The sequence below is a fragment of the Halichoeres trimaculatus genome, unplaced genomic scaffold (assembly GCF_033239565.1).
Source record: "Halichoeres trimaculatus isolate MK-OKI-2021-1 unplaced genomic scaffold, fHalTri1.1 fHalTri1_scaffold_19, whole genome shotgun sequence".
Classification (NCBI taxonomy): Eukaryota; Metazoa; Chordata; class Actinopteri; order Labriformes; family Labridae; genus Halichoeres; species Halichoeres trimaculatus.
This window is the reverse complement of record NW_027437197.1, coordinates 11491439-11515769: the sequence shown is the minus strand read 5'-3', so window position 1 is coordinate 11515769 and position 24331 is coordinate 11491439. Positions and strand designations below refer to the sequence as shown.

The window sequence follows — 24331 nt, the reverse complement described above, 5'->3', positions numbered from 1 at the left end:
AGAACATGACAAGGACTCAGGTGGCAGTGATGGGTGCTTGCTTTGGGCGGTGGCGATGCAGATGTTACCTGGTGGCTCTTTGGTTGAGTGTTTGTGTGTTGGTGGGCCAGCTGTGATGGCCAGCTGCCCACTTTACCAAAGCTTTGGCATCTCCCCAGATGGTTGACCCAGATAGACACAGCCAGAGAGGAAAGTAATGCACCCCCTCTCTGTGCTCTGCTCACTAAGGCTCACTATGATGTACACCTGCGTGGGCACCCTCCACACAGAGATGCTCCTGTACTCCTTTCAGAGCAGGTGAGGGTGAAGAGTGAGAGTTTTCTGGCTTATTTTTGGGGTGACCTCAAACTCTGCCTGATGCAGCAAAGTTTCAGCATGATGTGGCTTTTTCAAGTTAAAACGTGCATTACACAGCAGTAATTAGAGACACAGTTTGTCCAGCAACTTTCTAATCTTGTTATACTTCATGCCAAGGTCTTCACAGGGCCAAGCACTATACATTTTAACCACTTTATCCCACAGGAGACATTGCAATATTTAAAATAAGGGATGCACAATATATCCGTATCAAAATCAGTATTAGCCAATGTTGGTCATCTTTTTTTCACATATTGGTATGAGCCAATATGTAAAAGTGGGCCAATATTTACTCATTAGCTGCTGGCCATTTTCAGAGCATCTTGAACTATCTTTCAAGACCCAAATGGTATTGTATTCTATGGCTATGTAAACACCAAAACTACTTGAGAAGAGTGGATCCTCTTCTTTGATGTCTCTCGTCCTGTTTTTGAACCAAAAAACAAAGTAAATGTACTTTTTTGATCGCATTCACCTTGGGTGCTCCATCCTTTGATCCTCTCCATGGTCGTCTTTTCTCACAATCGTACCACTCTTTCTATCTGAACTACCTCAACACATCAACTGTGGTGAGAATTTTTTTTTTTTTAACCAATATTGATATCGGTAAATATTGGTTAACGGCCATTACAGCAATATTATATCTGTATCAGCCAAAATTTTCATATCAGTGCATCCCTATTCAAAATGATAATTTTAGTCCATTTAGTGTTTCATAGTGAACAATGAACAAGACCAAACCTAGGACACAACACACAACCACCCAACACAAAGATTAGCAGGTTTGATTTTTTTTCTTTCTGCTTTGAAATGTTCTCATTGTGAATTTGACCAGTTAGTGGTGCAATAGTTACTAGCACAAAAAATCAAAAGGCAAAGCAAAAGGAGACAGGAAAAGTTTATTGAGCTCTGGCAACACCAATGTGTTGGCAAAGGAATATTACACCAGATTGGAAAAGATAAAAGACTGATGCACTCCAGCAACCTGGTGAGTAGCTGCTGTTAGCATAAAGCTTTTGTCAGCGCCATGTCAGGGGCTAATGGTCCAGCAGGTGTCACTTCTGAGTTTGGTTGGCATGCACAGTTATGTGACCACTGAGATTCACTGTGCGTAAAAGGACAAAATGTTAATCTTTGAATGAAGTTTTATGAGAGATGTTGAATACTTGCTTGACATCTTGTGATTGAATTGACGACTAATGTTAAAAAAGAAAAGACTCTGGGCTGTCTTACTATCACATGATGCATGGAAGTAGGGGTGGGAGGAAAAATCATAAATCAATTTATCTGGATTTTTTTTTGCTTGACAATATCAAAATTGGGATTCTTTGTAAAAAAAATGTTTTTTGTTTTGTTTTATTCAAGCTCTTCATTTCAGTCTTTCTTTATAAGCTGGATTAGAAAGAAAGTTACCACTTTTCTTGAACAGAGGGTGAAATGTTTCTCTTTGACTCACGTGATGTGTATTTTATGGGAAAATATGGCTCCTGATATAGTCTGTAGACATTATCATCATCATTTCGCATTTCCCCATGGTCTGGTGTTAAAAAAGCAAATCAAAAACGCAAAAATCATAAATATTGAAGAATCGCAATTTAAATCAAATCGGCACCCCAAAATCATCAATCAATACAATTGAATCGCAAGAGTAGCATATCGTCCCAGCTCTACATGGAAGTAACTAAATAGCCCATCCATGTAGTCCCCTTCTGTTTCTATAAGTTTAGGCTTATTGCTGTGGCTCAGTCAACCTCAGGTGCTCTTGTAAAGAGTGACAGGATGGATTAAAGGATGTTTTTATTTTTTTTATTCAAGATTACCTTTGTGTTCTGAAGAGTTGTAAGTTACCACAGGTCACAGAAATGTGAGCGACATGACAAATAAGAAATAAAAATCCCTTACAGACACTTTCTACAAAGTTTTTTTAATCGTGTGGGGACAAAAATCCCCCTGTAAAACCTGCATATGAGCATGACTGCTCAGCGTTATGCTTCTTTCAGTATTCAGAGGTGTTTTTATGCAGTCATATGTGTCTGTGTGTGTATGTGTGCGTGTGTGTGAGTGCAGTCATTATCCTCAATGTCACACCGCATTGCAGTGCAGTAAAACCCTTTCAGTAAGTGTGTGTGTGTGTGTGTGTGTGTTATGAAGTCATTCCAACAGACTCAGGGCAGGCTTCCAGAGGCTTCTATTTCACTATACTATGATGAAATTATGAGTAAGCTGATTAATCGGAAGAGATATCTCAGCATCTTTATTATTTCTGAAACAATAACACCGTCCCATTCCTTGAATCCAGCTTCCTATGTTTGTCTGTCTCACTCCACTTCAGTTGTTCTGAGCTTTTACTGTTAATAGGATACTCTTTTTCCTCTCCTATTCCCTCTGTGCGTCTGCATCTGTTTCTTTCTCTGTGACCTCAAGTGTTTCCTCATCTCTGTAACCCAGGGAAAGAAAGGTTGTGCCGTCACAAAGGCACACAGTACGGCAGAATGATAAATTGGCCCAGAGAATTGCCTCGTTTGTCATAGGACGAAAAATGCTGACATCAGTGTAGTAACATATAATAAAGAGAGCAAGGACTATTAAAGGTGAGGAGAAATGTATCGTGCTTTCAGCATGACGGGGAGCAGAACAACGGTGCGGTTGTAGATTATGAGCAAATAAGTTGTGTGTTACAGTGTGTGTCTTTGTGTTTGAGGTAGGCACACTGCCAGCCACGCTGTTTGTCATCGCATCAGTTTACTATTAAAACGTCCTCTAGCATCCTTGGGGGAAAAAAAAAGCAGATTGTTGCCAGTTGTTTTGGATTACAATGTCTGGTGATGGCTGTTGACATCTCCCAGTCCACAGTCACGCTTTAAAATGGCTTTATCACATTGTGTGTTTTTTTCACATTGAAGCCTTGATGGAATAAACAACAGAAATATAAGAAACCTTCATCCTGGATAAGCTGATCCCAAAGTATAAAAATCACTTCCAGAGCCAATGCCCACCTGCAGTTGATGTATGTGAAGTCTTGACTCGTCACTGTTGCCTTGCCAACATGCAAATCTTAAAGAATTTCCCAGAGATTTGTTGTCAAAACGTTGCTCAAAGCAGCTCAGCTGAGGGCAGGTTGACATGAGGAACGGCATGACAACTGTGGAGCTAAATCAAAACAGCTCAGCTTGATTGCTACTCATGGGAGCACTTAAGGTTGTTCAAGAAATCTCGGAGGAAAGTGAAGCTGCAGAAATATTAGACTATTGTTTATTTATTTAATTTTTTTAAGCATGGGTACTTATAAGAGCCAAGCATAGGCATTCAATTTGGGCTGCTACATAGAGGACAGCTCATCACCTCTTTCAAGGGGCTGTGAGGAGTTTGAAAATGATCTTGAAAAAGGTTTACTCCTAGATATATGCCTGATCATAATCCACACTTTAAAATGAGATTAAATGAGAAACTTGAGAGTCTATCAATAAGCACTTTGTTTTCTACTGTGGTTGTTTTTAAAAGTTCTCTATAAATGAAGTTGGTATGGTATTGTATGGTAAAATGAAAAGTGAGGTTGTGTTAGCTCTGCTTGGTAGATGAATGGCAGGACATAGCTAACCAGGATTTACTAATGTTACACATTAAGGACATGTCTTAGAATGCCGGACTGCCAGCTGCGCTAAATATAAATGGCTATAAACTACTTACAAACTGGCAGTGTTTACATGTTGTCATGTTAGCCTACAGATACATCGGAGCACTGGGCTACTGATCTAGCAAACATATAGCTGGCGGCTGATGCTTGATGTCACATTTTAAACTATAGCACTATGTAACTGTACTGATAAGTCCATTACCTCAGCGTGTTGTATCCAGCAAAAAGTTGTCTTGAACAAAGAAAATTTGTTTTGATCTGATCTCCATTTGTTTCCAAAACAGCACACGCCTCGCTAAAAGTAATTTACAACAGTGTGCGAAGACTCCTGCCACAAGGTGGCGAGGGAGTGCAACTAAAACAGATCGTCCTCATAGCAGCTTTAAAAATGAAGCCAAAACCTTTAGACTTGTCATTTTATAGATTGGAATTATGTTTTGGTTTTAAGAAAGGATGCAAAATCAACATAGAATTTCCACTCCTACAAGCACAGTATGTATGGGCCCATCAGGGGAACTCTTTTGGCTTCACTTATTGTGTACAAGGAGGAGGTGAAGAAGCATCATTCATCTTTACAGACAGTTTGATGGTTAAAAACGGTTTTAAATCAAGTAGATAAGTATCATTTATCCTAAAAAGCTCAGGGACCTGCAGCCTTGAAGTCTTGTGCCCTCATCCCACCCTGCCTTTCTAACAGCTTGTTGGCTTTGCCCTCAAGGTGTATATCTTGCCAGAGGGGCTCACACAGAGCCACGCATTGTTCTCTCCTCATGCTTACGTTAATGCCATTCACACAAGCATAAACACACACACACAGACATGCGTACACACACACACATGCACACACACACAAATTTTGGTGGTCAAGCCACAGCCAAAATAACCCAAAGCCACAAGCAGTGGAGCGGATCAGTTCCAGGCGGAGTGCACGCGGCTAGTTAAGTTGAGGGAACCACACCCAGCTGTGGGACCTTTTGGTGGGTCTGGGAATGAAAGGAAACTCCCATAGGAAGAGTTAAGTCATTCCTATTTACAGACACTTTGAATCAGAGCAGAAGCAAGCTCCTGTTTTGAGAGTGTGACAGGGACATATGACAACTGGTAAATGATGTAAGTATTCTGTTGAGAGTTTGACATGTTGGTAACCAGACTCTTGGAAGCTTCTAGAAGTCGCAAGATAATTTTAGTGGTCTTGTTTGTTTATAGTTCATTCTTGGATGGTGTTCCAGAAGTCTGTGTTTGTTTTCCAACACTTTAGATTGACTTTATTGAGATGTCAAGATGCTTCCTGTTAAGCTTCGTTCTCAGCGAATGCAACCGCAAAATAAAACTTTTATTCAGAATACTAAGCAGCTTGGTTCATAGATGACTCCAGCCTACGGTTGTTGTACTTTCATTTTTGTAGATTTGATCATTTCTGTTTTTAGCTGCACTCATCACTATTTTAAAATATCTCATTCCTGTGATTTTCAGCGTATTCATGTGAACTCACACTGGGGGTAATGGCTTTGAGGCCATGTGGCTGCTCTGATGCACGTGGAGCCACAAGCTGCTTTGTCACCTGCCAGTGAGGGGCCCTGTCAGCGGGGCACAAAAAACATTAAGGTTTACAGGGACCCCTGCAAATTCAGCTTTCTTTTGTATTGCCACCTAACATTCTTACATGTTTTATTGCTTTTCCAAATACACAGTACCTCACCTGCTTCCCATTTAACCCAGTTTGTCTGATTTCATGTTCCTCCAATTTCAGATTTTCCATGTGTCAGCCATTATCTTTACTTTAAGTAATACTGAGGACCACTGTAGTTTGAGAGTGACACCTTTGTCATAGTTTTCTATATTTCCTTATTATGCACATTTTTGAATTGATTTGTAGGTTTAACAAATCAATGTATTCATTGAGCCCTTTCCCCTGCTTGCACGTCATGTAACCAAAATGGTATTGACAACAAAACACCCTTAAAGCCCCGCACTTTCACAAATAGGACATCGAATTCATATCCACTTCTAATCCCCTGCTTTGGGAATTCCGCCCATCACCAAAATGCCTCCTGCTCTGAAATATGCAGTCTAACATGAACTGTTGAGGATATTTCAGTTCAGCATGACAGATTCTTTCCCTTGAACTGGTGCATGGAACATGGATCTGAATACAGAGAAGCGGGAGAGGGAAAATACTGAAAGCCTGCTGGGAATAAAGGCACACGACTTAAAATAAACACAGTAGATAGAACATTTCCATATGACTCCTACTGTTGTTACGTAGCCGCAGTTAAAAAAAAAAAGATGAATAAAAACAAATGTGGAAACAAAACTGCAGATCCTGTAGTGTCCACTTGAGGCTAGCCCTGTAAAATAACTAATCCCCATTAGACCCCATCTCCATTTTTACAGCAGAAATAAACATGATTACTGCCTGGTACACAGAATCAAGGATGTGTGCATTTCAACAAAAAGTTGTGAATTATTAAGTACCCGACATGACTGGGCAAATGATGGCTGTTTGATAACATTTATTTGGCCCTCCTCCTCAGCAGCTCTGTGTTCCAGATTAAGTTTGTCTTTACTAAGGATGACTCCAGTTCTGACTGCTTTTCAATGTCACAACATACGCTTACCAAAGATCCCAAGACCTGTTAGCTGTACGTTTAACAATTTCAAAGACGTGATCCCACAGAAACTCTCGTAATCATATGTCACATGAGAAGATACAGAAACACCTTCTTTGGATGGCGATTAATATAGTAAGCTGATTGTCCTGGTGTGTTCTGCTTTAGAGCAAATAACAAAATTAGTAAATAATAATAACACAGGCTTATCTTCTTTGGTCCATATTCCACTTCCTTGAAAAAAAGGAATGTATTATGTCAAATTTTTATGATAATTGTCTTTTTACACTAAAGTTAGTCATATTTATCTGACAAGTCCAGGAAAAATGATGTATGTCAGGATATTTAAAGGCAAAATGACATCTGAATAACAAGTAAAGCTGCTAAAGGGGTAAGAAAAATGTACTTGCTAAGTTTCTATCAAAAAATTATTTTTATTTTAAGAAAGGACTTGGGCGGGGGTGGTAAAATTGTCATTTTGACACCAGAAACCTTGGTATTTTTTGGACAAGTATCAGTTTCAATCAGGCCATGTCTCCCAATCACTTGAGTGGCAAGCTGGGACCTAAATTTTTCTATTATGTGGCCAGCTATAGTTAGAAGTTAGTTGGAATGATCACTTCTAACATTGAGACCCAATTCAGGTGTTTCATAACACCTCTTTAGTGGTGGTTGACGTCAGTGAGACGGTCTGTGTTGTATACAGTCTTTTGTTGTTACACATCTATTCAGTTCAATAGGACACATACAAAAGCCAACTGTTTCGGTTGAAGCCTTTTACCCGTAATATTACAAGATACATGTGGAAATGCTGTTTGTATTGTCGTATTGTGCATGCTGAGTAATTGTACTCATTTTGAAAGCTTTGCCCTTTTTGCTTATGTTATTAGTTCATTAAAGTGGTGTGTTTTCCATTCACTTAAAAAACAGTATAAGCTTGAAAAGAAGACAATGACTTGTTGCTCTTATTTCCTGATTTGACCTCTTCTTCAGGTTATGGATGAAGAAACAGAACATATGTAAGCAGTTAAAGCAGTATACTTGAAAATTGGTCTCACTCATGCAAGCGAATGACAACCATCCAGCCCCCCCTCTGTCTCTTTTACATGCTGCATTATGTGATTACCTTGTAACAGTGCTGCCCTCTTCTGGACTGAAGCAGGTCAAACAAAAACAGAGCGACATCAAGGCTCCATGGAGAAAAAACACTGCACAATGATCAAGCTTCTTGCTCTCTTGATTTTGCACACACACACACACACACACAGACGCAGACACACATGGATATATACACACACAATCAATCACAGTACAATCACACTCGGATGTAATTAAATGATGGGTTAATTAAAATTGTGTCCCTGTGTAACTCTGTGAGAGAAAGCTAGGTCAGAGGGAGGGGGTAGCATTTAATGGTGATGAGGACCCTGACTATCCCCTCTTTGTGTGTGTGAGTGTGTGAGTGTGTGAGTGTGTGTGTGAGTGTGTGTTGGCTAGTGGTTACCAAGCCATTGGCCTAGATTTTGGCAGAAGACGTGTAGTGGAGGTTTACAGTCACGCACCTCTCTCATCAGGCGCAGTCGACTGACTCTTCATCTCTCTTTCATAACCCTTCGCTTTCATAACAGACCTCTCGGACTTATTTTCGTCCATTTTTCAACTTTGCTTTTGTTCCCTTCCTTTTTACCCGACCACTCTTGTCAAGTCAACTGAAGCATTTGTATTGCTCTCCATCCACCCCCTAGACCTCAGTGGAGATCTAGAGCTATTACACCCTTTTAGGAGCACCACACACACACATGCACATACACATTACACTACACACACTCCCAAAAGCTCTCAAAGGCTCTCCCGTTCTGTCTCTACTAATCTCTCACACAAAATCTTTCTCCCTTGCCAGACTCTGTGCACCAATTTAGGTTTAGTGAGTGTTGCTTCAGGAACGTGACTTCCTGAAAAGGCAACGAGACTCCACTTCTACTCGGACGTATTTCATCTGCCTTCATATTCAGGTATTCATGAAAACTTGTGTCAAGTTTTTAGTTGGTTCCCCAAAGTAACCTGGGATAAGCACCAGAAACTCTAGAAGGGGGAGGATTTGAATCCTTTGTACCCCAGATGTTCATCACTTTGTCAGCTTGTTATTTTGTTTTCCCTTTCATCAAAAAGCTCAGTAGATGGATCCTTTTTAAGTTTGTGGTTCCCAGTTTTAATGAGGACTCCTTATAAATACTAATGAGAATATTTTGGTGTAGCTGGAGGCTCTCGTTACCTCTTTGTTAAAAAAGGAATGTCAACCTTTCACTTTAATGATGCTGCAGATTTGACACGTGATTCCTTTTGAAGCACCTCCCCGTGCCAGTGTTTGCTTTTACTACCTTGATACACTGTTATCCTTCTAGTGTTCGATGTTTGTTTTCAGGGAAATCTCTGAAGCCACTTCAGTGAGTCATGATTAAATCATAGCTCATCAGCTAATACGACGCTCTTTAATTTCTGCATCACTGCAACCGGCATTTAAATTCAGATGAACGGCTTCAGAAAAGCCAAAAAAAAAATCCCCACCAGTCTATTTTTAGAGCTTTGTGCTTTTGGGTTGCCTGTGAGTACTTTCACCACATGAACCAACAGATGGGTTCACCACAGTAGTCTGGATCACTCGCCTGTGAGACACTTTAAGAGGTTGTTTTTGTCAATGGTTGTGTGTCTCTGTCAGAGCACTGCAAAGGCCACCAGGAGTTGAGTTGTTATTCAGTGTCTGGAAACAACCTCTTTCCTCATGTCTGTTCAGTATGTGTTGAAAATGCCAAGAGAAAAAGGGGGAACAGTGGGTGAAATCTCTCCCTGTGGAACAGCATGTTCCTCTGTGGGTCCATTCTCCCATGTCTCCAGCTTTTACACTGTCCCTATAAATTATAATACGAAAGGAAATGGACTGACTTGTCTCCCTTTCAGGAAACAAAGCAAAACAAAAACACAGTCGGACAGCCAGAGCAGTTGTGGTGCAGACTTGGCTAGTCTGAGTTATCATTGGCTTGTACACAGAAGCATGAATGAATCTGCGTCTGGGGTATATTTACATTCATCATCTTCTCTCCCCGCTGACTTCTTCGGCTCACAGCTCTTATCCCCGATCCCTCGGCCAGCACTCTCTGCCTTCTTCTTATATTTTTGTTCTCTGTGGTCAACCATTCTTCTCTCTCGTTACTGTCTCCTCTTTTCTCTCTGCTCAGTTTAACTTCATGTGCCTAATTGGCTGACCTCGACTCTAAAAACCTCTCAGTTTCTTTTTAAGTATATCTCATTCCAAGCAGCAAGAGGAGAGCTGTGGCAGAGTTGGTCAGCAGTGAAGACGGCCTTGTTGACCTGAAACAACCCTGCATGGGTTAGAGGGCTGGCTTCTACATCTCTGCAGCTCTTCACTTTTTTAACATTTTTTTCTTTTGGCTTACCTCCTCACCTTATCTTACCTTTCCTCACTTCATCCCACTTCATCTTTCAGTCTCCTTTTCCCGCCTCCAGCCTGCTTTACTTTCTCTTTCATACAGTCCTACTCAAGGCTTTAGCTTTATCTCTGTATCTTCACTCCTTATTTCGGTTACTCTGTTTTGTCTCTGCCTCATAGTCTTTTTTTAACCACAATTTTTATTCCCACATGGCTGAACATACCAGCTAGGTTCTACAGTTCTACAGTTTCATTTGGCAGACGCTTTTGTCCAAAGCAACTTACAGCACAAAGCAAGAATTTAGACAGAAGGAAAAACCTTTGTTTGTGCAACAAAGTGCTACAAGTGTCATGGCCGGCTCTAAGCCACTGACAAAATAATGGAGGAGGAACGGAGTAGTTTTAAAAATAATTTCTTGAGTTATTACAACAGAGGATGAAATAAAGAAATAGATCAAAGGAACCAAACAATGTCAAGAAGCAGGATAAATATGAGGAGCCGGATCCGAAATCCTCTCTTTAACTCCCCACTCGAAGACACTGACTGGTTGAATTCTAAAACCATGTGAACACTGGGCCCAGGTGTTCTCAGACCACAACCTGCATCTCGCGCCTGTCAGATCACACCCGCCAGCTTCTGAAAGAAAAAAAACATACACACCACAACCAACTAACAGGCAGCCAGTAGGGCCGTCACAAGTTATTTGGCTACATGTGATGCCATTAAGTGCAAAAGAAGTGCTCTTATTTTCCTCCGTGTAGAATATTGTAACCATAGATAACTACAATTAATCTCTGCAACAGCATAGTTCAACCTTCAACAACATTCAATGATCAGTGCTAAACATTCACTAAGAGCTGGGTCTGAGACCTTCTGGCTCATTGTACCCCCGCCACCTGTGCAACTGTTTGTCTTATTTTTCCAGCGTCTCCTTTTTTAGGGAGCCTTCTTGAACCAAAATCCATAAGCATTTCCATATAGTCAAAGAGTAATGTCAGTGACACATCCGCTGCATGTACAGATACAAAAAAGGTGAATGTAGCACACAATAGATAAATTCACCTACAGGATTTTTCAGGGTTTGGTCACAGACACATGGTTGTTGTTTTTTTTACATTTTCACAGTTTGTTCCCCAAAATGTTAAGAAAACTTTAAACCAGGGGTCCCCAAACTTTTTCCTGTCAGGGCCACACAACTTTTTTCTTCTTTGATGGGGGGCCAGGGTAGGTTTGTAAAAAAAAGTGTGATGATCAGAGAGGTGTCCAAACATACATATTTATTGTCTCCCAGAAAGCCACACATAACCAAATATTAAGAACCCTTTTTGGGATCTTGACAGGTTTAGAGACCACTGCTTTAAACACTTGGATGAGTATACCCAGTAGAGGGCACTCTAAGATGCATTGTGAGTCTATGTTCTTCCAACCAACCAATTCACCAGACTGACCAAGTAAAGTTAAAAAAACAACAAGACAGAGGAAGGAAAAGTTAAAAAACCTCAAAAATAAAATCAAGGAAAAAAATAACATGTAGCACAGCTGTCACCAACAGTAACTACACAACTTGTTGTATTAACTTAAACACATCTGCAGTAACTAACTGCTAAAATATGAGTCCACCATGGCAGCTGATGTTGTTTCAGGTGATGAGAGCATTTCAAAGCACAACTTGGCTCGAATGTCTCTCCAGTGTTCTGTTTTAAGAGATTGTTTGATTTTCTTACCCTGTACCAAGGTTTCTACAACCACGCTTGTGAGTCAGCTGTGTGTTAGCCATGACCCAGAGTTTTGTTTAAAAAGGAACAATAGTGATAATTTAAAAAAAAAATCAACTTCAACAAGTGATAGATTTGCCCTGCTGTGAACATCAACCAAGTTTGATGAATGATAGCAACACTAAGGTTGTCTCGTCTGTATGTTTTTTTTTTTTGTTTTTTTTTTTTCAAATAGATTGCCCACTTAAAATAAGCATTCTGACAAATTCCTGAATATGGCCTCCATGTCTGCCAAATGCAATGCTTGAATAACTGAATGTCTTGGGTAATTTTGAAATGAATCAATTATACAAAGCACTGATAATCACATAGATAAGTAGATCTTATTGTACTAAGTGGAAACATCCTGCATTCCACTTCTTTAAACACTGTGTGAGACCGATAAGAAACAACAGTTCTCACAACAGTTCAGCCGGTGTGTTGCAGGAGAAGGTTAGCTGATGTGGAAAGCTGCAATCACTGCTAATGGAGCATGAGTCCAGAGTGTGTGTAGTGTTATTTACCCTCTGTAACTACCTCTGAGTTGGTTGCACTATTGCCTAAAAACACTTTCACTGTCAGTAATCCAGATCTCTGACAGGGGCTGCGCAGTCACCTCAAATCTCTGCTGCTTACTTACCTGGAACACTTTTCTTTTTCTTTGTCTTTTACAGGTTTACCAAGCGGGTGCATCACCACAGAGCCAAAGGTGAGTGTTTTTATCTTTTTCTTCCTGTGTTTGTCGCCTAACTTTAACTATTTGCAAACCAAAAACATCCAGCTTAAAAAAAGCATCAATCAGCTGATGGTAATGCAGCTTGAAAACTCAGTGAGTCCTTTGTGGCTTTGTGGCTCAATTTTGGTAACAGGTGTAATTACAAGAGATTACCACCAGAGGAAGGCAGAGTGTTTCTTTCTAATGTGCCTCTCATATGTACGCTCTGGGCCAGCTCAGGGGAAATACAAGCTCAACAAAAAAAATTAAAGAAAAGATTAAATCTGATCGCTACATTTGTATGAGTGAGTTTATTTGAATTTGGCAGTAGGTTTAAATGTGCCTGAGATTGTGAGTGTGTAAAAGTGATATGGAGGAATATTTGGCTCACTTTTTCAGTGTCTAATGTGGACAGGGTTGGTTCCATGGTTGTTTGTCTTTAGGGATATCATAACATTGAGTTTGGGAGTTTGATTCAATTTTTCCTTCTTCCTGCGTTTATTCACAAATGAAAACACGAGTCTCCCTCCTCTTCCAGTCCCCTCCTCCTTTTTCACACTCTACTCCATCGCTTCTCCTCCCTGACTACTGATAGGGCAGAGATGGAGTCAACAGAAGAGAAACAGAGAGAGGAGGAGGAGGAGAGGGAGAGAGAGTTCGGATGCAAGGAAGGACGAAAGTAGAAACGAGGAAACGCTGCAGGTGTTTGGAGTGGGGCAGTCTGAATATCATTAGCCTTCTAGCAGGTGTGAGAGCTCTGGATGTGAGAGGTGAAGGGAAAATAGACCACGTGCATGTGGTCAAACAGTTAGATTCCTGCAGCTAAAGTTTAGTTAGTGCTGATAGTGAGCATTTTGGGTGATTTCAAAGCAAAATAAGTGCTGACTGAGCCATGGCCCTGCTTACCAACGGCGCACAGAATCTGGGCTCCTACTTCTGCCTGATCCGACACAGGTTCAAGAGGAGGCGCAAGAAACGCTCCGAGCGCAAAGGTAACTCTGACAGCAGCAGCTCAAACAGAGTGATGCTGTACCTGCTTTGTAGACTGTGTCATACTTTACTCCAGAAGGAGAAGAGAGGAGAGCTGTGCACTTGTTGTTATGTGTGTCAAGTTTGAAGTAGTGAATTGCATCAGTGGTCTCCTGTGGGGTGTGCTTGTGTTCTTTTTGCAGACAAAGAGGCAGCTTCTTTATAAAATCAATTCACTTTGTTGGTCGGGAAACTTTGTAGTACTTTACCTTTTAACTTTAGAACACTCAAACTCTAAAGTTTAGTTTGTTTGTTGTATACACATTTACTTAAATAATTAACCCTGAAGTGTAAACCAAAATGGATTTAAAGTTACATTTTAATGAAAGCATTTTGTTTATAGTTGTGGTTATTCATAGAAAATGTCTTGCATCCCTAAAGTTTGGTTTAAAAATGTCAGAAAGAAAAATCTTTGAGAGATCATTTTCAAACACTTATCTATGTTTTGGAAAAAAATTGAGTTACCAGGCAGCCAAAAACCTTGGATATTTACAGTATAATCTACATTTTCACTCACAGTAAACTGATTAACCTGTACTCATTTTTAAAAGTTATATATAGACATGTATTACATTTCAATATATACATTATTTTTCCACTTTGAGTTGATTTTGATGGGTTTTAGCTGTTAATTGAACAAATTGAAACTAATATTACTGCATTTCTATGAGCAAAAAGAAGCAAACCAGATAATCAGCAACAGGAATCAGTCTTTGTAGTTGCAATATTTGTGACAACAGCAAGACAACTCCCAGCATCCTGAAGTGAGTGCCCTTTCTTCTTTTCTAGTTTTCCCACAGCTTTGTTTTCCAGTCAGAGTCAAACTTAAAGGATTAAAAAAAAAGGGGTTAAATTTTATGTTTAAAAAAAAAATCACTACAGAGAAATAAACATGACAGTATCAGCTAAGAAATTGACCTCTGCAGCGGAATGTACTCAGTTAAAAGTTTCTTACAGGGTCTTTGAACGAAACATCAATGTAGAAAAGAAGTGTTTGTGTTCTTCTAAAGATGTATTTTTCTGCATTTTAGTCTCAATGAAAGAATAGAGATATAGACACAGCTTAAGATCTTAAACCTGTGGATGTAGAAAATATGCGTCATCGCAGCTCAAGATGATGAGATGATGATCTGGCTTCTGCTTTGTGAGTTTCCTCTTGAAAATATTTCAAATCTAAATTTTCATTCCTGCATTCAGAGGTTGAAGAAATGCAGAAAAAAAGTTTCTAAAAATATGGGATCTGGTCTTTAAAGATAGTGTACTTTTATAGTTATATACTTCAACAGTTTTGATGAAAATTATATTTTGAATGTTTGCTTGCCTCTTTCCCTCTTGTCCACAAGGTTTGTTTTTGTTTGTTTTGGGTTTAGAGACACAATGATTTATGCACTTAAAATGAACTCCTTAATGCAGAAATCTCTTCTTCTTCCTCTCACCCTGTCGCCATCCCTCTGAGCGGGACAGGTCCATGTCAAGGTGTAATTGAAGTCAGGTGATGGGAGCCCCACAGAGCCTCTAAGCTTTTCTCCCCTGACTTTGCTGCTCTGCTCTGGGGATTAGCCTAACAGCAAAGGTAGTAATTACTTAGGTGGCCTCAGCTCGCTGGCAGTATTAGCCATGTCTCAGCCACTTGCTTTGACACCCAGCACCCATTGCCCTCCACACTCCTTTCCCACCCATCTTGTGGAAGCGAGTCCATTCATCCAAATAAATCCAGCAGTGCTGATGCTGCATTTTGAGCCGAGCTCACTCACAGACTGACTACGTCCATCAGCATTACACAGGTCTGTTTCCGGCCTTTTCACTCTCGCTTATCACCAGGGAAATGAAAGAGGCACTTTTTTAACCGTACTGAGGGAAGCGATGACTAAGCAGGACTTTGGGCCGATGTTGCTCTGCTCGCTTTAATACCACGCGCTGGGAGCCTCACGATAAGTTGCTTAGTACTTTAGCTTTAGCGTGCAGTGGGTTAGTGGTGAAGGCTAGCTGGGAGGATGAGGTCACGGACTTAAGACAATCATCAGTGGAATAATGTGGCACTGACTCAGAGGATGTCTTTCTCTCTGTTTCTTTGTGAGTGAGAGAAGAGCCAGCACAGCTCCACTGGACTTTATGCTCCATCAAGTGTAGATTAGTGTCCTCCACAAGGACACTTCAACGTGTTGCTACAAGGCTATGCAGGGTCAAGTGTAGAGCCTTTGATCTCTTAGCTTGATACTCTTCACATTCATCTTTTGAAAATAGAGGTTTTGCAGCCTGTTTTTTGGTGGTCTATCTGCATGTGTATGGATTTTAGTATTGAAACTGTGGTAGAGTATATCTCTAGTCCCTATTGATCAAACACACACCAGCAGATTTTGCTTTAGGAGAAAAGTCAGTGAAGAGTAGCCGGAGGTCATGTGTAACTCTCTGTAATGAAACAAAGTCTTCAAGGGAGATGGTTTGTTAAAAAAAAGTGACTGTATCATGAATCACGTTCTGTTATAAAACTTTTATCCAAGAATTCAGAAGGAGTGTAGCTCACTGGATTTATATTCTCTATCACATAATGCCCCGAGTACAGAATCACTTCATGTCACACCACAACTCTGCATTGACAGAGTACACAGAGTATGGTTTGGAACTGTAACAAAACTATTACTTGCGATTTTAGGATCATATCACATTGTCAGGACTTAAACCCCTTGTTAAATAATGCATCAATGATGTGACCTAATTCGCATGTACTGCAAAAACTGAAATCCAAAAAAGTGTTGTTTTTTATTTCAGAAAAAACGTCTTTTTAGAGTTAGTATGGGCTACATTCACCTGGCAAGCCCAGAAAATGCCTTATTTTAGGATATTTAAAGACAAAATGACCCTTAAATATCTTAAGAGTAAGAAAATTGCATGTGTCAAGTTTAGTGAAATAAGAATGTCTTCATGCAGAAAACTAAACAAGTAAGTTGTCCTTTCCCATTGGCGTTTTTCTTTCTCTTGACAAGCCACTTATGCATAATTTCTGTCTTCTACTTTCTTGAAATTGGACATTCTCTTTACTTGTTGGGTGAATGTGGCTAACAAAATTACTTAACCTGAGAAAAAGACAAATACTTGCTTAGGGATGGGTACTGAATTAGGTACTTTTATAGCGACCAAATTCCGTCAAAAAGTACCAGGTACTGATTCACATAAAATCGAAAGGTATCATGTTTGGGTACCTTAACGCATCTTTGTGACTGTGAGGGAGTGGAAGAGTGGGTGATTTTCCATGCTTTACATGGACAGAGCATTGCAAGTTTAGAAACTGAAGAATAGATATGTTAAATTGAAAAAATAATATCTTATCATTAAACTAATTGATATTTTTTCACCACATAAACACTAAAAAGTACTTAAAATTGATACCGTTGAGTACAGGTACCGACTGCCAGGTACTGGGCATCGGTACAGTATCATTCCAAATGTGAAAGGTACCTATCCCTACACTTGCTTAGATGTCAGTTTTTGCACTGCAGAAGAGGATGTGACCACGGAGAGCTCCAGAATACCCACAAAAAAGAGCAGTCTTTTCTAGAGGCATCATTGTCATCAAATAAGACTTGACTCCTGATTTACTTCAGCTATTCTTTCAAAAAATTAGTACTGTTTTTGGAGCTCTGCACGGCAGCACAGGTGTATTTAATGATCTTGGTCAATCAGACAAAGTGGAGGTAGAGGAGCTGTGTTGGGATTTGTTATGCAACACTACCTGACTGTTAAACTAATGAGAACGATGAAAGAGGGATTTTCCTGCCAGAGCAGGTGCAGCAAAACTTGCTGGAGTCAGTCAGTTGTCAATCCATCATGTTGGCTTCATGCTGGGAAACTAACAGAGCAGGAGTGCACAGATTCATATATTTGGGTTTTGCAAGTCTGCTACTGAAGTAAAGCCTCAGACATATGAGAGGTTTTGTCTTTTGCACTGTATGCCTTGATTTTTGATCATGCACAGCATCATGTACGACAGGAATTGTGGCTTTGTTTTGGTAATTTAGCAAAAATAAAAGTTTTTTTTTTTTTTACAGAGAAGGATCTCAGAAATGAGAGGATTTGTTTTGGCTTGCTGGGACTCTTATTACAATGTTGATATTATCAGTAAAACCTGTGATACTCCTACTCCTTACAAGTGCTTTCCGTAAACAAGGTATTTGTACTGCTTTCTGCTCCTCCCTGAGGTGTTTTGAATGCTAATGTTTTGGTAAATTGCTTTCACATTAAACCCTTATTGACTTTGAATAATACGCACAGTGTCAAGAGAAAATATGTTATTAAATTCATATTGGACTTCTTGATACAAGCTTAGAATTATGTGTGCTGCAGAAGCTGTATTTACTGATGGCATAATTATCTAGATAATCAGAATATAGGAGTGCATTTCCATATGGCACACATGCTACAGTCACTTTAAAAATGCTGAACTTAAGCATATCTTCCGAGTGATAAGCCCTTCAATACATCTCTCATAAATGTGCCAAGCCATGACACTGGCAGACGATGCTTTCCAATGGGCCGTATATGAAATATGGGAAATGGAGAACAGAGGCTCTTTTCTGCCATGCCAGCAGAATCTCCAAAATGAGCTTTTGTAACTTGAACAGGGGGGGGCGAGGGAGGGGTCCACACTGCCTGACGTTTACAATCCATCGCCCAGGAAGAGACTTGGCCTGCAGTGAGACTGTTTTCTCATTTTCTCCTCTTAGATAACCTTACATCCACCCTCCCTCTCACAACATCATCCTTTTATCCTCCCTTTCTTTCTTTTTCGGTGCTCTCCTTATCTTTTTTTTCTGCTGTGCTTCAGTTACTTCTTTAATAAGCTTATTTATTCTGACATCAGTTGACTAGAAGTGATTTGGTATTTTTATTGTAGCCATGTGGAATAAACCATAACATCATATTTTTCCAAGTTTTAGAACTGCTGTTTCACTTTCCTTCAAAACTATCTTTGCTCCTGCATTTTATCACAAGAAAAGGAAATCAGCGTCTGAAAAACATCAGGCAAAATGATTAACGCCTAACAACAGGAACAGCAGGAACAATTGAAATCAAACAGAAAACACAGTGGCATCAATTTAGCTAACAACTAAATGGTTGTTGATTATTAGCAGGAACATTTCCAGGCACTGAAACACAGCGGCACTGTGTCACGATAAGAAATGAGTTGTGCCTGCCTGTCTCAATGTAATTAGCCTTGATTAGCATGCTGCTAATGACTGTAGCAGACCAACAAAGAGAAAACCATTGTAGCGAGAATGCCTGAGTGTAGAGATGTGTTCAGCTCGCAGGGAGACACTTCACGAGGCTGAGGATGTGTGCTGGGATTTGTGTCGGTCCTCCTCAGCACCACAGTTTTTAAAAAGTGTAGATTCAAAGAGATATGGATATTGAGGTGCATTTTAAGATGATATAGAGATAAAAACTACATTTCACTAACATAATGGGATTGTGGGGAATCTTTACTAGATATATAGAGAAGAATTTATTTTCCAAGCACATGATGTTGCAAAAATATCATTACTTTTTGCTACATGTGTAATCTTCTCTTTTCTTCTGCTGTGTCTCAAATGATCCATCATTCCTCCCCAGTCCGCTCCCCTCTTACCTTTTGACATCCATGTCTAAGAGTGCACATATACTCTTTCCCTCCCATCAGCCGGCACCTTTTTACTCAGGCAGAGGCACACCACCCTTCCCTCTATCTATACCTGCTGTCCATCAACCATACCTCAGGGCCTGACAATAGCAAAAGCACAAGGTGTGAAATTTAGCTCCTAGATGACAGTGGCACCCATGTGAGTCCATACAAATCTACATGGATGAAATCATGTCCTTGCACATTTATTTTTAGCATCCCCCCCCTTCCAATACACACAAACAGAGCTTCGCACACATCCTTCTCCTTGCAGAGCAGGATTCCAGCACATCTAACCTGGCCTTGAATGTGACAAACAGTGTTAGCTGGGAGCACTCAGGGCATCCAGGCGAGGAGAACAGGAGGACAGAGGAGACAAGTGTGTGTGGTTGTGCTCTGTGTGGAGGGGGACTGTTGGGTGGACAAAGGTAGGCAGAGGGGAAGACCTGACTACAGATGCAAAGCTTTCAATAGACTGACTAGCAAACAGCAAAAGTTTTTGTTTTTCTGAGAGTTGTTTTTTTTCTTCTTTGACTTAAAAATTCCAGTCAGACCAGCAAAAATAAGAACATATCTGTTTATCATTGTGTTAAAAAGTCTTCCACAAGATCTGTGTCACATGCAGTGTTTTATAGCAGGATCAGTAAAGATGAGATCAGGAGCCAGATTTGAATAGTAAAGTAATAGTAACGTAGTAACTTTACATGATTTATAAATCCCTATTTTACCTTCTTTTTTTTTTCTTACTTTTTTTTTTCTGCTGTACCTTTAAAGCTCCCTACTCTACAAACTCCCTTACTACTAAATTGCCAGACTTTCAGCAAGTCTCCTAAAGATATAATTCTATATTAAGAGCAAATCATTTTGAGCAGTTCACAGACCGATTAAGTGATATCTACAATGAGTATCAGCTTGAAAATCTACACACTTTTACAACAGACATCTAGAATTGTTAATTTATAGCCACGTTTGAAATATGTGAAGGCATAGTACCCTCTCTTTTACCCCTGAAAGATGAATCCAGAATGAAATAAAAATACTTTACACTTGCAGTAGAAAAGACTGAAATTTCAGAGCAAAAATAAAAAAGAGAAAAAAATTGTCACAACAGAGGCTAAAAAAACACATAGATATTCTCTAATCATAAAATCTTTAATGTCACAGGAAATGTGTTCTTAAGCTGCTCAGACTTAATAATTTGTGTTGCTCCTGTTTGTTTCCTTGTTTGATCTGAACCCTGCTCTGTCTGCTTGTATCATATCAGACATTTGCATGCTATCACAGGTGGGATCCCCTACCTGCAAGCCCTGTTGGGTGCATGAACATTGAGCACAGCAGTGGTAGTCCTCGGTGAGACAGGCCCTCTCCCACAAACTCAAACACACACATTCACACACTTCCAAACATACTCTCTTTTTTTCCCCATGGGCGCTCGGTGCCTATGCTGTGTCATAAATCAGAGCTGTCAAATAGATTTTACAGCTCACAGTGAAAAGAGGAGAGGCAGCCACCCAACAACCTTGAAAAGATGGAAGAAAGCAAGAGTAGGGGAGTTTTGGTATTATTAAACCTGATACCTGGACCTAAGGAATCTCTAAAAAGTGACGGGGCCATTTTTCACTGCTCAGATCAGGAGTTTACACAGGGGACAAGCTGAAAGTATCACAGGCCTCCTACAGAGTTTTGATGTAGAATAGTTGCTTTGAAAAAAACTTAAATTACTATTATTGTTGTATTTTCTTTGCATCTACCTGATAATTCAATTTTCAGTCATCTTACTGAAACATTCTTCTTTTGCTACAATGTTAGTGATGCAAGTGCAGTGACTGGAAATCAGCACAAAATCCAGGACAGCTACATGTGTCTGAAAAATGTGCAGAGCTTCCTTCCCTTGTTTACCACTGGATGAGTAAAGAAAAACATCTTAAAGATTCCTGATTCAAAGCTTTGCAAGAAAAAAAGTAAATAACTGCTATGTTTTGTATTTGCTTTTTTGTTTGGTTGTTTGTCCTGTCAACTGTGTCTTTATCCTGCTCTCCAAAGCCGTAAATTGTACAAAACATAGACATAGTCTCAATGATGTCAACCATCTGAAGTTGGCATTAAGCCTCCTGGCAAACATCCTTCATGCTTTGACCAGTTGTCAGGGCAACCATGCTCATAATAATGCAAAACTCCTAATTCTGATATCTTTAAAACAAATGAATTCATCCACTATTAATTGTGTTCAAATCATAGACTGTATAATATTGGGATGACGTGTCTGTGACTTCACCCATTTGATTTCGATACAGAGTTTTGAAGCCTTTCACCAACAGTGATCGTGTTGCAAATGTTGAATTCAACCTAGCTGAGTTTTTATTAAGAGAAAAAGGGGGACCTTTAGCCTCTTAGCAGACAACTACTTCAGTGGTTGTATTTATTGAACCGTAACCATCCTTGTGGTGGTATGGCTCATAACTCACTAACCAATCACTGATGATGGAAGTGATTAAGAGTCTCTCAATCTGAGCCCCTAAGCACACGTCTCTCCTTTATCTGTTTGATACAGAAAGGTTTCCAGATTTGATTTTTTTATGAAAAGAAATATGTTGGCATGATTTTAAGGGCTTTGTGTTTGATTAGCTGGTTGATTGGCTTCATTTTTTTCTTGTAATATTCACTGTGGCACAGGAAAGGCAAATTTTTGTTTTTACTCCTGCTGATTCACTGCAGGAAAAAAAAGATCTAACTGAGAGTGATTAGGCTGGCAAAACCTGTCTGCCCCATCTGTTCCTAAGTTGTAAACAACAGAGGAAAACAACTAAGACCCCGTGTGAATCACCGGCATTTACTTTTTCTTCTTCCTTGCCAGAACAACACAGCGGGCTTCTCTGTGATCCTGAAACTTTACCTGAATGTATTTTTTATTTCTAATTTGAATGTTTACTGTTTTAAAAACTCATTTTAGCCAAACTCATCAGGCAAAATTTCCTGATTGGACAAGTCTTATTGGATGTCAGATCCTGAATCACTGCCTCTTAATATGCAAAATGGGAAAATCATGTACGTCCAGCAGCAGGGCTCAGAAGGCAAATCAGTCCTGGCAGCCTAATTCAGTGGTCATTAGAAGATCCAAATTGAATAATGGACTCAGAGTCAGACGTGTGTGTGTGTGAGTTCATGTGCGTGTCTGTTCAATGAGACATCGAGGGCCATGTTGGGTGGCCGTACTCTGTGGCGCCCTTACTTTGCTCCATCAGTTTCAATCAGGTAGCACGACAGGCACTCCCTTTTCTGCCTCGACCTCTCTCCATTAGGCCACTGACGCCTGCACGTGTTCTCCATTACTGTGCATTACCTGGTCAGAGCCTGGAGACATCACCTGAGAGGGATGAGGAAAGTTCTGACTTCACACCCTCCCCAAAACAAGAAAAAAACCTTGATCCCATTTCTATTAAGATTCTTCTCTTCCTCTCCTGCTTGAGGTAATCACTGGACTGTCAAGGCTTTATTGGGGAAAGTAATGGGGTTTTGGAATAGCGACAGTAGCACTCAGTTATCTAAGCCTATACATGGATAGTTAGCAATGATCTCGGTATTCCTCATTGTGTCTCTCTTTGTCTTTAATTCACTACCTGCTTCTCAGATTTTAGGTATAGTGTGTTTGCATTATTCCGCATATCTTCACTGTTTGTGTTTTACAGCAAAATAGTCTAGAATATATTTGACTTTAAGTATGTGGTAAAGGAGAATTGGAGAATTTAACATTTGAAGAAGAGTCTTTTTGGTTCTTTAGCACAAGAAGAACAAAATGTATTACAAATTTTAACTGTTGACCCCTGTAGAAGCTTAACCATGGAGAGAAAAAAAAAGAAAGAGATCTTCACAATAGGTTACAAACAAGTAAATGCGACATCCTGCTGATTTAGGTAGGCCTGATATGGCTTGAAATGTGATTTTGTGTGCGGGATCAGACAGGAATGGGATGGATTGGAGTGGTAGAGCAGCCCGGTGGGCCTATCAGTCTGTGTTAGAGCTGCTGAGAGGGCTGTCTCCAAGGCGGCCCTCTCATGCACTGGCCATTTCCCCTGGCCATTTGTCTTTGTCCACTTTCTTCCCCTTTCTTTGCCCACTCTTTTTTCCTTTCATCTCCTCCTCCCCCTCATCTTCGATTCCTCATCACATTTTTGTTCGATCCATTTCTCCTCTCTTTTCTTTGGTTTTATGATCACCATCATAGCTCTCCTGTTTTTATTCTTTTGTAGCTATTCCTTCAGGAAAACAAGTTGTTTTTCCTCTTGTGATTGAAAAGAGTGAAGTCCTATAAAACTTTCTGCTTTAATGTTTTTTGAAAGAGTCTGTATCTTTTTAGTGAATATTCATAAGTCAGTGAAGATATTTTTTTATTGGTTATTTCTGAAAAAGAAACGCTGAATAAAAAAAGTGTCTGTATTTCACTCAACACATTGATATGGATTGTGACTAAGACTGTTAAATGTTTAACAAGGTTTGTTTTTGAGTTAACACGCTGCCAAAATCAATCGACATCCATACAGTGGAAGAATCTTAGAGTACAAGAAGAGGCAGGGGAAGTCATTTCTAATCCCTTTCATTTGTTTTCTTTTAGATAATCACAAAATGAGGATCCAAAATGCAAACTGTTGGCAATAGCGCTTAATGAGTACACTTAACTTTACATTTTTCAAGAGGATCCAAGAAAAGAGTTGGTTTAGAAGTAGATATTTCTGGAATTCGTCTTCAAAAAGCAAACCAGTAGAGCTGAGTTGGTCTATTCTGGCCTTTGAGGGGTAACTTATATCCCATTTTTTTTCTTGGATAAGGCAAGTGAACTAGTTTCAAAGAAAGTTTTGGATTTTGAAAAGAAAAATGACTTAAGTTTTCCATAGATTTGCATTCCGACTGTTTCCTCGCTCAGTTAATAGCTTAATACTGAGAAACTTTTACAGTGGGGTTCTCTGTCTACACTTGGAAGTATTAAGCTAGTGTTTCTAACATAGCCTTTAGCCTCTGGCAAAAATGGAGTTAGCATAAAACCTAAATTTTTGATCTTCAAACTTCTTGTCAAAAACAAATACTTGCAACAGCAATGGCCTCAATCTTTCCTATCCTGTGATTTCAATCCTGCTGATTA

At 39.8% G+C, this 24331-nt stretch overlaps 1 protein-coding gene across 5 annotated transcripts in view; it reads left to right on the top strand.

Moving 5' to 3' along the window:
* The window catches only part of adarb1b (adenosine deaminase RNA specific B1b), a 117269-nt gene that overhangs the window by 62454 nt on the left and 30484 nt on the right, over positions 1-24331 (top strand). For 4 of the 5 annotated variants that reach the window (XM_074694364.1, XM_074694362.1, XM_074694363.1 and 1 more), the window contains one exon: positions 12475-12509. Coding sequence is in view for 1 of the 5 variants with exons in the window: in XM_074694359.1 (XP_074550460.1) it covers positions 13408-13507 (100 nt within the window). In the remaining 4 variants the exon portion in view is untranslated. Of the gene's footprint in view, positions 1-12474; positions 12510-13202; positions 13508-24331 lie in introns of those variants that run through there. The other variant, XM_074694359.1, reaches the window with a different exon arrangement.